At 35.6% G+C, this 14,187-nt stretch overlaps 2 protein-coding genes across 3 annotated transcripts in view; one reads left to right on the forward strand and one right to left on the reverse strand.

The window, feature by feature from the left end:
* LOC121379167 (coiled-coil domain-containing protein 96-like) overlaps positions 1 to 14,187 on the reverse strand; it is a 55,090-nt gene that overhangs the window by 10,334 nt on the left and 30,569 nt on the right. The window lies entirely within an intron of this gene.
* Positions 76 to 8,717, forward strand: LOC121379168. 2 transcript variants are annotated; one of them, XR_005958810.1, is made up of 6 exons: positions 76 to 670; positions 3,341 to 3,508; positions 4,503 to 4,673; positions 6,512 to 6,851; positions 8,247 to 8,454; positions 8,490 to 8,717. XR_005958810.1 is itself a non-coding variant. In XM_041507667.1 (5 exons), exons 1-5 carry the CDS (start codon positions 478 to 480, stop codon positions 8,290 to 8,292), a joined length of 918 nt encoding a protein of 305 aa, XP_041363601.1. In that variant the 5' UTR covers positions 76 to 477; the 3' UTR covers positions 8,293 to 8,717. The 2 variants fall into 2 exon arrangements, 1 of the variants encoding a protein (XP_041363601.1); XM_041507667.1 differs by having other exon boundaries at positions 8,247 to 8,717.

Raw genomic sequence — 14,187 nt, forward strand, 5'->3', positions numbered from 1 at the left:
ATGTCCGTCTATCTATCCACCTAGCTATCTGTCGATCTTTCTTTGTTTTGTTCTTTCATTCTTTCTCGACTAAGTGTAGAAATAGTAAATGCCGTCTTGGTTTTAACTGCAGATCGAGCGTTCTTGCACTGTTTATATTATATCAGATAAGTACTGCGCAATATTATCTATTATTAAACATGACTTGATCTTGTAGAACATTCGAGTTCGTGTGATGCGGTGGGGTGATATTTCATCATATGGTACACCAATAGCCTACTGGGTCATATAGGAGTGCCACCGACATGTCTGGTTCAGGCACTTGTAAACAATATATTCCAGACATACGCAAAATTCGTTTCATGAATGTAGATACTAAGATTGGCCTATCATAATATTTTCACTGTCAGTATTACTTAGTTATAGGCCTTTTGTTTTATTTAAAAAAAAAATAAAAAAATGTTTATTGTGAATAGCTGAAAACACGATTGTTTAAAAATGAATGCTGTGACTGTAGGCCTAATGTTTGCGGTTTTCATTTGTTTAAGTATTTCACAGACATTTTCGATTTCACCGTGCAAACAAGGATTTTATTACAATTCACGAGCGAGAAAATGTGATGACTGTGCTAATGTATGCTATCATCCTGCAGACCAATACCAGCTAGACGAGTGTAACACATATTGTCCAGGTAAGTGTTTTAATATTTCAAAGTTTAGTTCAACACTTACGTTAACACTCAAGTGGTTAGGGTGGGATTATGGGTTTTGTGTTTGCATTTAAATACATGTACTAAAATTTGTTACAGGGAGGAGGGACTTAAATAATAATAAATAAATAATTTTGCAGTCTGTAGGTTTTTAAGTGTCAAACTTCTAGAATATTAGAAGAATAAATTCTGCAGATTGTTTACTAAAAGTATTGATTTTCACATTTTAAAATGTTGTCTTCTGAGATTCGAACACAACATTCGCTAAAGCAAAGGGATTGCATTTCTCATCCATGTACACATGAGTAGTCTTGTAGTCTAGACTAGTTATTTAGAAAATACGTTTTATGCATCTTTACCGGAATAAACCGATCTTTGCCAAAAGAATATTTATCCGAATGCAAAGTGAAAGAAAGGAATATCAGGTGCGAATCCAGGGTAGGGGTAGGAACGGGGGATGTGCATACCTATGTGCCTCCAAATAATTCAATGTTGGGAGGCAACCAATTTCCCCCCTCAGTGCTTTGCTTTGAAAACAAATATTAACCGTAAAATATACTAGTGCATTATAAAAAGGAACTCGAGGTGCAGCTTTAGGGGATGGAAATGGGTGGTGGGTCAGTGGTTGGGCAGGGGGCACTTCACCCCAACTATGAAGATTATGCATCCCACAGTTGAAAGGCGAATTAGTATATATAATTGACCCCACTGCCCCTTTGCTGTTATCTTACGAAACACATGGTTAAAAAAGTATGTTTAACTAGAGCACATTGATTTATTAATCATTGGCTAATAGATGTCAATCATTTCGTAATTTTTGACATGAAGTCTTAGAGAGGAAACCTGCCACTTTTTTCAGTTAGTAGCAAGGGGCATTTTCTTTCTTTATTTAACTTATTTTTGTGTATATATCCAATTAAGGTTCAAGCACACTGTCCTGGGCACACATCTATCTGGGCTGTCTATCCAGGACAGTGAGTTAGCAGTTAGTTGTTAGTGGTTAGTGAGAGAGAAGAGGGTGTAGTGGTCTTTCACCTACCAATTGAGTCGTTAAAACTCGTTCTGGGTGGGAGCCGGTACCGTTCTGTGAACCCTGTACCTACCAGCCAGTTATGTCCGATGGCTTAACCATGACACCACTGAGGCTGGTGGGATATTTTATATGCACCATTCCACAGGCGGGATAGCACATGCCATGGCTTTTGTGGTGCATTGGCTGGAATGAGAAATAGCCCAATGGGCTCACCCGACAAGGATCGATCCTTGACTGATCATGCATGGGTACCAGGTGTCCACACCAGTATTGACTACCATCCATAATGCAGGCATGGGTAACTGGTGGAACTCCAGAACATTACATGACTCACCCTGTCCACGGGCGTAGGAAGGTACCAGAAAGTGTGTGTGTGTGTCATACACACATACACACACACACACGTATAAATATATATAAACCATCACTGCTGCTACAACGTGGGGGGGGGGGGGGGGGGACATGTCCCCTTGCCCCTCCCCTGCTTCCTATGCCAGTGCTGTCCATTGCCAAAATAGCCAATTGCTAATTTTTTCGTACAAAGTAGCTACATTTAATATTTGACTAATAAAAGTTTGTTCATATGAATGTTTTAATTATTTTCAAAGAAAATGTTTGTTTTGTTTAACGACACATCACACCACTAGAGCACATTGATTAATAAATCATCAGCTATTGGATGTCAAACACAAATTGTTAATTCTGACTCGTAGTACATTTTTTCATTAGCAGCAAGGGATCTTTTATATGCACTTTCTCACATACAGAAAATCTCACACCATGGCCTTTGACCAGTTGTGGTGCACTGGTTGTAATGAGAAAACACCCAATCAGTTGAATGGATCCACTTAGGTGGTTTGTCTTGCGATGCAAGCACCTCAGGTGAGTGCTCAACCGACTGAGCTCAGTCCCACCCCTATTTAAAAAAACAAAAAAACTTTACAATACCTGAACATTAAATGGATGAAATCATGATTTTTTTTTTTAATGTTATGTTACTAGTAATTATGTACATGTATGTTGGTTTTCCTTGTGGGTTTTTGTTGTTTTTATTTTTAATATTTTATGTTGATGTTTGGTTTGTTTTGTTTATGTCTATATTTATGTTTGTGTTTATGTTTTGTTTATGTTTGTGTTTATGTATTTTATTTATGTTTGTGTTTATATTTATGTGTTTTGTTCATCTTTGTGTTTGTTTATGTTTATGTTTGTTTATGTTCATAAGCATACAAGGCAAGGGTGCTGGGGGTGGGGGGGGTCAAACCCTCCCCCACCCCAATGTGCTGTAGCAAATCCTCCAATTCTGACAAAGACGACAGCTCTATTCGGGCAAAATGAGCTGTCCTGAAACCTTTTCACCCTGTATTTCCATCATTCTACTCACAATATTGGTTGTAATCCAAGTAAACATGCCGAGTGGTTTGTTTGCAACCCTATATAGCTGTTTAGCAGTAATATTAAAATGAACAAATGTTGTTATCCAGATTTGGGAGTTTTTGTTTAATTCGGGTAAAAATCATCCTGCCCATTCCCCCTACAAAAATGGGAGCCTGTACGTACTACTATGTTTATATTTGTTTATGTGGATGTTGATGTTGCTTGATAACTTTTTCCCACAGATTACCTAAGAAAGAGCACAGCGACTGACAGTGCCGAGACGACCTGTCCCCAGGGTTATTACTTCGATCCACACGTGGGAATACGAGGAAAGTGTGAGCCATGCTCAGTATTATGCCACAGACACGTAATAACCAGAAATACAAAAGATTGCAAAACCAAATGTGCAGGTAATTCCCTGATTCATCAGGGGTGCAGAAATGGAACATATTTCACTATAGCCTGCTGGACCAGAACCAACTCAAATTTACTAGCCCGCAATAATTTCTATTAGTCCGCCAGTCTGTAGAATAATATATTATTAATAATATACAGTGTCTCCACTTCAAATGATATGTATATATATATATATATAGTCCAATGTCGGTATCTCGACCTCAGTAACCTCAAGTACCCAACATATCTCGAGGTCCATTGCCGGTCCCAGCATTTTCCCTATGTAATGTTACCAAATCGAGCAATGTTATCTCGAGCACGCTAACCTCGAGTACCAGGCTTATGTTGAGCACATTTTGGTGTTCCTAGGTACACATTGTTGGGGTTTTTCCTCGAAGTATAAAAAAAATTACCTGCTTTGACTATCGCTTTTATTTGCCATTTTTGTTCTTCCCTAAATTCCTCCCAAGTAATAAAGGGAGATGCCAATTTGAAGGCGAGATGCCAGTTTGAAGGCGAACTCTTCAAAATCAAAAAGAAAGATCGCCCTTCGGACTGGTAGTTACATTTTTTAACTCGTCCGTCAGAATTTTTACATGCATTTGGCGAGCGGGCGAGTACTTTCTGCACCCCTGTACATGGTCATTAATTGTATCAGATAGAAGAAAAAAAAGTCCCCTAGCTCCCCCCCGTTTTGATTTTTAAAGGTGCATAGTTATTATTATAGTGTCATCTTTTGCAATTTGTTTTACAGTTATAGTAATGTATTTGTGATAAATAACTACAAATTAATTGATCAAACTTGTAATGTTTGCATAATTGAATATTCCAGTGACAGAAAACTTGGGACATTCTCTTTATGTGTGAAAAGAAAACTTGTGACTTTTCAAAGTGAAATCAGACACAGGATTTAACTGATATTTGAAAGTGTAAGTAACAGGATTTTTTTTTATACAAAATGAAATGCATAACCATATATAATATATACATGTATATATATTTGGTCAGGTTTTCTGGAGCAGGGTGTTGGCAAGACTTCAAAGACGAGAACTGACTGCCCCAAGGGTTTCTACTTCGATCCCCATGTTGGCGTGAAAGGGAAGTGTGAACCATGTTCTGTTTTGTGTTATGCACACAAGGTTACCAGAAATACAGAAGATTGCAAATCCAAGTGCCCAGGTACAGTTCAAAGTGGTTTACATTTTTGTCACACTGCATCCACAAAGAAACTTATTGATCAAAACATTATATATACCAGTACTACTGAGTACATTTTGCATGTAGGTTTTGTTTTTAGTTTTTGGGATTATATGTTTTAGAGGGGTCCACACTGTCATCATACATCTATAGTCCTTCCCATCCTACACCTTATATATTTTTTAAAATTCAGTTTAATTGCCATAAGAAAAAAGTGAAAGTGTTTTGGAAATAACAAAATAACACTATCTTTGTGTCCAGTTTCGAAAAACAATCTGCTCAGAAATACCAATGGCCTGTTTGGGCGAGTAAAATATTAAAAAATAATTGCATTAGTTGCCCAAATAATATTTGTATTGCATATATTTATTCCACATTAAAATCTTGCTTGTGGTTCATGGTTCGCTTACCTTAATTTGCCAACATCCATTATTATTATATTTTGGGCCAACATATGTTTTGGCGAGTTTCAAGCCCTGTTGAAATAAAGAAGTTGTAGTACACGCCACAGTAAGAAATCGACGTTCCCTGATGGGAAAGAGTACAGAAACTTACAGATTAGAATGTATATACCATTTTTAATGTTTCCAAGTTGGTTTGTTTTGTTTGTCACACTACATCCAGAAAGAGAGTCATTGATTATACCAGTATGTACCATTTGTTTATATTCCAAGTAGTGTTGGTTTGGGATTTTGTTTTGGTCACTACATCCAGAAAGAAAGGGGTACCCGGCACTCATTAAAATATTGTCAAGTAAGGATTTTCTGCAAACTGTATAGGCCTACAAGTATGGGGCTGCTAAAACAACTTAATTATCAGTTTTAAAATACCACAACAAAGAAGCTAATTAATGGTGCTTCAAAATACAAATAAAAACACCTAGAACTGAAACGGTTCCATGGGATCCCAATTCCATTATCAATATTAATCACTATTTGTCCTGCAACCACTGTTGCTATCAGTCGATTACATTGGCTAGGTTGCCAAATGCGACCAATGTCCCAATTGGGTGACTTAAATATTAAAACATAATGGCGTTAGTCAGACAAAGATCTTCTTTAGAGCTACATGTATAACATACATGTATTAGCCACTATTAATAAAGCAAAGCCATAAACGTATACCTGGTACTAGCAGAATATGACTTTTGACAGGCATGTTTCGTCACGCATAGCTACATTACAAAATCGCACATTTGACCTCTAGGTCATCATACAACGTAGCTGAAATAACAGAAATAATAGCTTTTAAAAGATAATAACTAGTTAATGACGTAGGATATTGGCTTTATCCTGATCAGGCCGAATAAGAAATTCTGCTCAGCAAGCCTAGCAGAATTTCCCATTTTTACCATAACAGGATAAAGCCGATATCCTATGTCATTAACTAGTTATTCTCTATTTATATTAACGCTAAACAAATTCCACTGATAAAACAGGGCTCGAAAGGGCCTGTGGCCAGGTCGCCAAATGCGATCAATGTCCCGATTGGACGACTTAAATATTAAAACATAATGGCGTTAGTTAGACAAAGATCTTTAGAGCTATAACATATGAGCCACTATTAATATTTTTATTGCATATATTTATTCCACATTAAAATCTTGCTCATGGTTCATCGGTTCGCTTACCTTAATTTGCCAACATCCATTATTATTTTTGGAGCCACCATATTTTTTGGCGAGTTTTGAGCCCTGTAAAATAGTAATTATTACACTTATAAGTATGGGCCCTCTTTGGATGTGCATGATCCCCCATGGTTCTAGATTTTCTCTGATGAAATGGTGTTAATCTATTTTTTTTTTTTTTTTACTAATTCAGATGAATACGCTTCTAAGGAGGCTGGAGCCAATCAGACTGGTGATCCTGTGAATGCTACAGAACAAGCCGGCGCCTCGGGTAGCAGTGGAGAGGATTCAAAGAAGGGGAAGGAATCGAGACAATTAGGCAAAGCAGGTGTAGCTAGTGGAGACAAAACAGAAGGGAATAATAATGTTTTGATCATAGCTATAGCGTGTGTGGTGGGTGTAATTGGTGTCATCTGTATTGTAGGCAGACTTGTATTTTTTCGTTTTCAAATTCAAGACGGTAAAACTCAAGAAGATATGGAATGGAAGGAAGGAGCCTGTCAAAGACGAGGAAAACAATGCACAAACTGGAAGTAAGTTGGGTAATTTGTTATTAGAATTCCAAACTGGGAAAGGAAAGGAAAGGAATATTTGTTAAAAGACACCTCAGCACATTTTAAACTACAGCTATTTGTTGTCTAACATACGGTTATTTTTATATTTGGTCATTAGAAAGAAAAGGAAAATACATTATCGCTAGCCTACTCCTACTGATAAAGTAAGGAGGGATATTGTATGTGCATTTTCCCAGAGACAGGACAATACATACCAAAGAGTTTGGTGTTCCACTCATGGGGCATTGATTGGGATAAGAAAACCCCAAGTACCAGGACAGTGGGTTAGTGGTTAGTTGTTAGTAGTTGGTGAGAGAGAAGATGGTTTAATGGTCTTAAAACTTAAGACATTGAGTCATTAAAACTCGCTCTGGGTGAGAGCCGCTACCGGGCTGCGAACCCTGTACCTACCAACCTTATATCCGATAGCTTTGGCAACAAAATTTAACTTTCATTTATCCAAACGACAAAAATGGTAGCACAACTACAAATGACACACAATTGTCAAATTAGTAATGAAATTTCTTACACACCCATTGGCGAGAACATCATGTGTTATTTTTGATAACACATAGTTGTTTACATATGTAAGTGTGTTAACAATTTCAAGACATACGACTGGCTGCTCCTAGGTGATGACCAGGTCACCAGTGACATATGTCCAATAAAAAAAACGTGATGGAAATCGATTACACTGTGACAATCATGTGTCTGTGACGTGTAAGTCAGCTACAAGTGCAACGGATGTAAATAACTTTTAGTAAAAAAATATGTTAAAATTTGCTTAAAACCTGGTTTTTGAAGAAATGTAAGAAATAGAATAATATATTTGTGTCCGTTAGATACCATTTATCTCACAACTCGTTGTTTAAAAAACGTATCAAACTCACTTTTGCACGTTACATACATTTTAAAACAGCTCGTTGTGAGATAAATGGTATCTAATGGCCACTCATGTATTATTCTTTATATATATATCTGCCACATTCAACTTCAATTAACATTTGGTGAATTGGTGAATGACAACTTAAACAACTGCCAATAGTGATAATTTAATGTTACATTGACATGCATGGTCGTGTTAAGTCTTGAGTGAGTTTTATATTTTTAAGTTAGCTTTCAGATCTCAGACAAAGATTTAATAATATAATGTGTAATAATACATGTAGGAAATAATATATAATAATAATAACAATATAAATATATACATACATACATACATACATACATGCAGACACACACACATGCACACGCACATATATACATGCATACATATATGTACATATACATACACATGTATATAAATGTATGTATGTGTGTGTGTATATATATATATTATATAATTTTTTTATTTGTTTTTAATTTTTTATTTAGAACTTCTTGGCGGTCCACCTGTGCAAGAGTGCATGACCAAACGTGAAACAACTGAAACAACTGAACTCGTTCAGTCAGATGACACCCAAGTGAAAATGGCCCATGGCGAAGTGCGCGAATCCTACAAATATTCCTATCTTCATCCATCACAAAGTTAGCACAAGACCAGGCATCAAAACAAGCATCTTGCCTGGTATCCCACATACAGGTCACCATACATTACGAGCCTGGTAGCCCATACAGGTCACCATACATTACGAGCCTGGTAGCCCACATACAGGTCACCATACATTACGAGCCTGGTATCCCACATACAGGTCACCATACATTACGAGCCTGGTAGCCCACATACAGGTCACCATACATTATGAGCCTGGTATCCCACATACAGAGCCTGGTATCCCACATACAGGTCACCATACATTACGAGCCTGGTATCCCATACAGGTCACCATACATTACGAGCCTGGTAGCCCACATACAAGTCACCATACATTATTATCCTATACAGGTAACCACAATATCCATGTCATAAACCCATTTGATATTTACCATTATTAACTCTGTTAATAATGTTTTGCTGTCAGTGGGTCGTTTGTTTACAGCCAATAAGACTTGTATACATGAGCGCAATGTTTTGATGAGATTTAGTTAAAGTGCGTGACGTCAGACTACATTTGTGCTAAATGTAATGGTCATATTACGGGTGAGGTGACTTCAGAACTTTGATTTACTAAATATCAAATTAAAATGTTATTTTAAAAGTCTTTTAGAAGGATAAATAGAATTCACTACTCATGGTTTTTAATATGTAAAATATCAACCTTGTCTAGTTAATCGGTATTTGTCTCGGCAGAGCCTCCACAAATACCGATTACCATAGACTCGGTTAATATTTTCCATATTAAGAAACACTTGTAACGAATCTTCTATTTATGAAGTTTACAATTCCTATTGTCGTTCCTGTAGTGTTGTAGATCTGCATGTTAAGTTTCGACCAGACCAAGTCTGTGTGATTTTAGTTGGTTATAAAAAAAAGTCCAGTAAGAAATGGCGAACCAACCCTTAAGTTCAGCCAGCGAACGTTTCGCTAACATTCGCGAACTATTTGATTGGTTCCTGATATGGCCATTTGGTTTAACATGAAGCACATAGAGGACGTTTTTCTGCTCGGTCTGGCTGAACTTGGCCAACGTGTTTGTGTCCGATGTCCTGAACATTACAGTCCATACACAATCATACATGCTAATACTTTGTTATTCATTCATATCACTGTTCTTGTTGAACTAATGTTTGTGTGTGTGTGTGTGTGTAATTTATATTTTAACACAGTAGACAACTGATATCAAACTTTACATTGTGGTGCTTTTGTTTTTTTTTAAATGTGGAGAATGAATAACCGAATTGGACTTTTTTCACGTTGTATCCTCCTACTCCTAGTAACCTGAACAACAGTTCTTGATTTATTTCGATGCCTGAAAATGTCCCATGTATTCAGAGTAACTAGCTCAAGTGGTCAAAAACACCAAGAAGACACTTTTCTGTTCTCTGCAATCTTCTTACATTGACCAGTTGTCTTTATAGAAAAAGTGCGAGTGCTCATATAGCACTAGAGTTTCGAGCATGTCCATCCCGGGGCCTGTCTCTGGATAGCCAGTGATAATTTTAACATGCTCATATACCACTAGAGTTTCGAGTATGTCCGTCCCGGGGCCTGTCTCTGAAACAACTGTTTTTAAGCACGTTAATAACTTGTCCATTATCAAAAATACTAAAATTTATTTATTTTTATAAAAAAAACTGTGATATAAACAATATTGGGACATTCTGACCGAGTTCTTTCATATGAAAATAATAAAATGAAATTGTCTGTTATTTATCACTATGTAAATACATGTATATATGAAACTAACCAAAATTAAGATTTTCATTTTGTTTAAACCTATTTTAGAATATAAGATTATTACTTTCTCCACAATTTTAGCATTCTGTTGATGACCGAACTATCACAGTATGTACTTAGGGTAATAATATATTTATATGAGAGCTGTGTGTGTATATTGAATTGTTCTCAGAAATGAAAAAATTAATTATATGTTCTTTATATGTTTGTATTTTTTTGTACTGTGATCACAGAAAAATTGTAATTTTAAAAGTTTTTCAGTACCATGATTACCAAAGAATGTTTGGGAAAAAAAGTGTTTCCCCTAAAATTTGAAATCATGAGGCCTGATTTTTAATCCGTGTGATTTAAAGGAAATTAAAAACATGAACATTTACAGTAGCCTACTACTACTACTTAAGATAGATGTACATGTATTTCTAGGATCATGTATTAAAGTAACAGACCCTTGTTTTTATAAAAAACAAAAACATGTCAGCTTTTTCACTATCAGAGCCGTTTTAGATAATTGAAATTAGACATTTACATTTTATTGTTCAGACCCTTGTTTTGTTTTTTCAAAACATTTCAGTTTTTTTCACTATTAGAGCCATTTTAGATAACTGTAATTAGACATTACTTACATTTTCTTGTTCAGATTACCCATTTCCATATATTCCAAAGTGTTTCTGGTCATCCTGGTGTTTCAAATGCTACGAAAGGCATTTTTCATATTTTAAAAAATGCACTTAACTCTGAGAAGTAGACCCACAGGTACCCCCAAACAGAAACCTGTAATACAAATGCTATAGTTACATATATAAAGAGTAACATTACTATGATATATCTGACGTTGTTGTTTGGGGATACCTATGAGTAGGCCTATCTGTTATGGAGACAAGCTCGAGACTACTTTTTAATGGTATTTCTCCATTTCAGTCCAATAGACTCTTCTTTCACTGTTGTAACTTTATACAAATGCGTTACAGGTTTGTAGATTACCAGACACAGTTTCCATTTTCCTAGGTTGAAATTAGGGTACGTGACTTTAAACATGGCAAATCTAGTTACATTACTGTATATATTAGTACCAGTTGTTTCTGTCCTGTATATAATTTTGTTATCGGTGAGTTCCAAAGTAATCGGTGTTGTAAATATGGAAATGTTATGTATATAATATATCATGTTATAAACATTTCACAAGCAGCTGTTTTTAGGAGCGGAAGACATCATTCCTGTATAGGGCCTTCTTAAAACCACCGTGCCATCTATATTGATAATATATACTGAACAATAGAAGTGCCACCAATAGTTACATTGTAACTTGTTTACATTGTAACTTGTTGTATAACTCGACAAAGTATTACTAGAAAAAAACAGAAGAGATTATTATACGAGTTTGTGTGTCGTACTGATTTTATGAAACGAGTGTTAGGATTATTGTATTGCCCGAGTGAAAGCGAGTGTAATACATGAATCCCGACACAAATTTTGTAAAATCAGTACGACTCACACGCGAGTGTAATAATTTCTTTTTATCCATATTATCCAAATTATTTTATGAACATATAAGACCATGTCATTTTTTAAACTAAATAAAAGAGACAACAAAATGACTAAGCGTTTACCATGTCAAACTGGGGAAGCTGCATTAAGTTATGACGTTTCAAAAATTTTGTCATTTTTGTGCAGGTGAAATCATTATGATTGTGAGTCATACTGGTTATATATACAGTATGTGGATAATAAATTGCAGTATATATTCAACAGATAATCATTTATCTGATAAATCATTACTTTGGTAATATACCAAAAATGTTTTTTCTGAAGAAATGTTTGAAGGTAAAATCCACTTTGGATTACAAAAACATTAGGGCAAGAAACCAATCATATATTTAGACACTGTTAACAAGAAATATATTTAATAATATGTAATTTTAGTCAATAAAAGGGCTCAGTTTGTCAATAAAGGATTAATGGCAGCCAACTCAAGACAGCTTTAACTTTTTAAAAATGGTTTAGTAAAATGAGAAATTTCTGACATAGAAGCATCTGAAACCATTTGCAGTTATTGATGAGCTAATAAATAATCGATGTACGTGTGTGTCGTGTGTGGGGGGTGGGTGGATGTGTAGACGTATGTATGATGAAATTAATTTTATATTGTATTATTCAACAAGACATACAATTCATGGACTACTTTTTATACATTTCATTATCTATAGGATACATATGCTCGTGTATTTATTTTATATTGTATTATTCAACAAGACATATTCATGGACTAACTTTATAACATGTCATATAGGATACATATGCTCGTGTATTTATTTCAGTTTATGCAGCAGCATTTAAAACTTGCCATGAGGGCGGGATCAGGCTCAGTAGAGTGCTTGCCTGAGGTGCTTGTGTCATAGGATCTAACCACCTCAGTGGACCCATTCTCTGATTGTTTTTTCCCCCCCAGTCTCAACCAGTGCACCATGACTGGTATATAAAAGGCTGTGGTATGTGCTGTCCTGTCTGTGGGAAAGTGCATATAAAAGATCCCTTGCTATTAATGACAGGGCTAGCTCTGCCACTTGCCATTTGCGAATTTTATTTTAATTTGTCGAAAACAGTTTGTGTAATAATTGATATTTTGTTCCAAAATAGCTCTATATTTTGCATTTTTTAGATAATTTGGCGAAATTTTCCGATCACCCAGAGCTAGCCCTAAATGAAAAAAATGTAGCTGGTTTCGTTTCTAAGATTATCAAATGTTTGACATCCATTAGCTCATGATTAATACACCAATGTGCTCTAGTAGTGTCGTTAAACAAAACAAACTTACCACAGATTGTCTTCACACAATGGAATTGTCTTCCATAACCGTCTGCCATCAACTTCAGAATATCATCTTATTTGAGTGAATCTTTTTTAATGTTTTGTTTTAAATGCATCTACTTCAGCTTGAATGTTGGGGTGGGTTTTTTTAAGTATGAATTTTGAGTTACATATCAGTTTTATAGCCTCTGCCATCCAGCTAAAAAACATCAGAAACCAATTTTTCAAAAAAAAAAATTAAAAAATTACATTGAAATATATTTATCCACACTTCCATTAGGCAGCCACCTTCATAAGATGAGACGAAAACTATTAATGTGCCCATATCCACTGAAGGTTCAGGCACGCTCATCCCAAATTTGACCTCTGACATTGCCAGTGGTCAATTCAGTGCCTGGAACCACCTTCATAATCTTCTAACTTTCTAAGTCATCTAATGTATTTATTTATAGTCTTCAGGGTTCATATAGGCCAGTTTCTGTTAGTCTTCAGGGTTCATATAGGCCAGTTTCTGTTAGTCTTCAGGGTTCGTAGGCCAGTTTCTGTTAAAGGGACATACCCTAGTTACAACCCGTGAAAATTAGCACTAAGTTCACAAACCTGTAACACATTTAGATAAAGTTACAATTGAGTGAAACAGGAGTCTATGACTTTGAAATGGCGAAATACCCTTTAAAATAGACTAAAACTGGACTCCATAGCTGTTACTTCTCAGACGCACGTGCGTTTTTAAAAATTTGAGAAATGCATTTTGTGATATTAAAAACATTAGGATGATCAGGAACACTTCGAATTTATGGAAATTGATAATCTAAACAATAAAATCTAAGTAAAGTATGATTTCAGTTATCAAAAACTGCTCTAATAGGAAAAAATATGACTTAGTGTTTAAAAACTAGGGTATATCCCTTTAAGTGCTCTCTGGTGCCCATACCCATCTGACTGTATAAAATTCTAGTTTTTAATCATTTACTGGTGTGAAAATGAAGAGTTTGGTGTTTTATTTATGTAGTTATTTATACTGTTTAGTTGCTAGATATTATTTATGAATAGGGCTAGTTTAAGAGCTAAAAAAGATTGTGTGTTTCTGGGAACCCAACACTGTAGGAAAAGTCCTGACCCCCCCCCCCCCCCCCCCCCCCCCTTTTTTTTTTCTTTTTTTTAAATTTATTTAAAAAAAAATACATGCATATTTTATCAAGATCTGTAGGGGTGAGAGTAGTGGAGGGGAAA

Source organism: Gigantopelta aegis, chromosome 8 (assembly GCF_016097555.1).
Source record: "Gigantopelta aegis isolate Gae_Host chromosome 8, Gae_host_genome, whole genome shotgun sequence".
In the NCBI taxonomy this organism is placed as follows: Eukaryota; Metazoa; Mollusca; class Gastropoda; order Neomphalida; family Peltospiridae; genus Gigantopelta; species Gigantopelta aegis.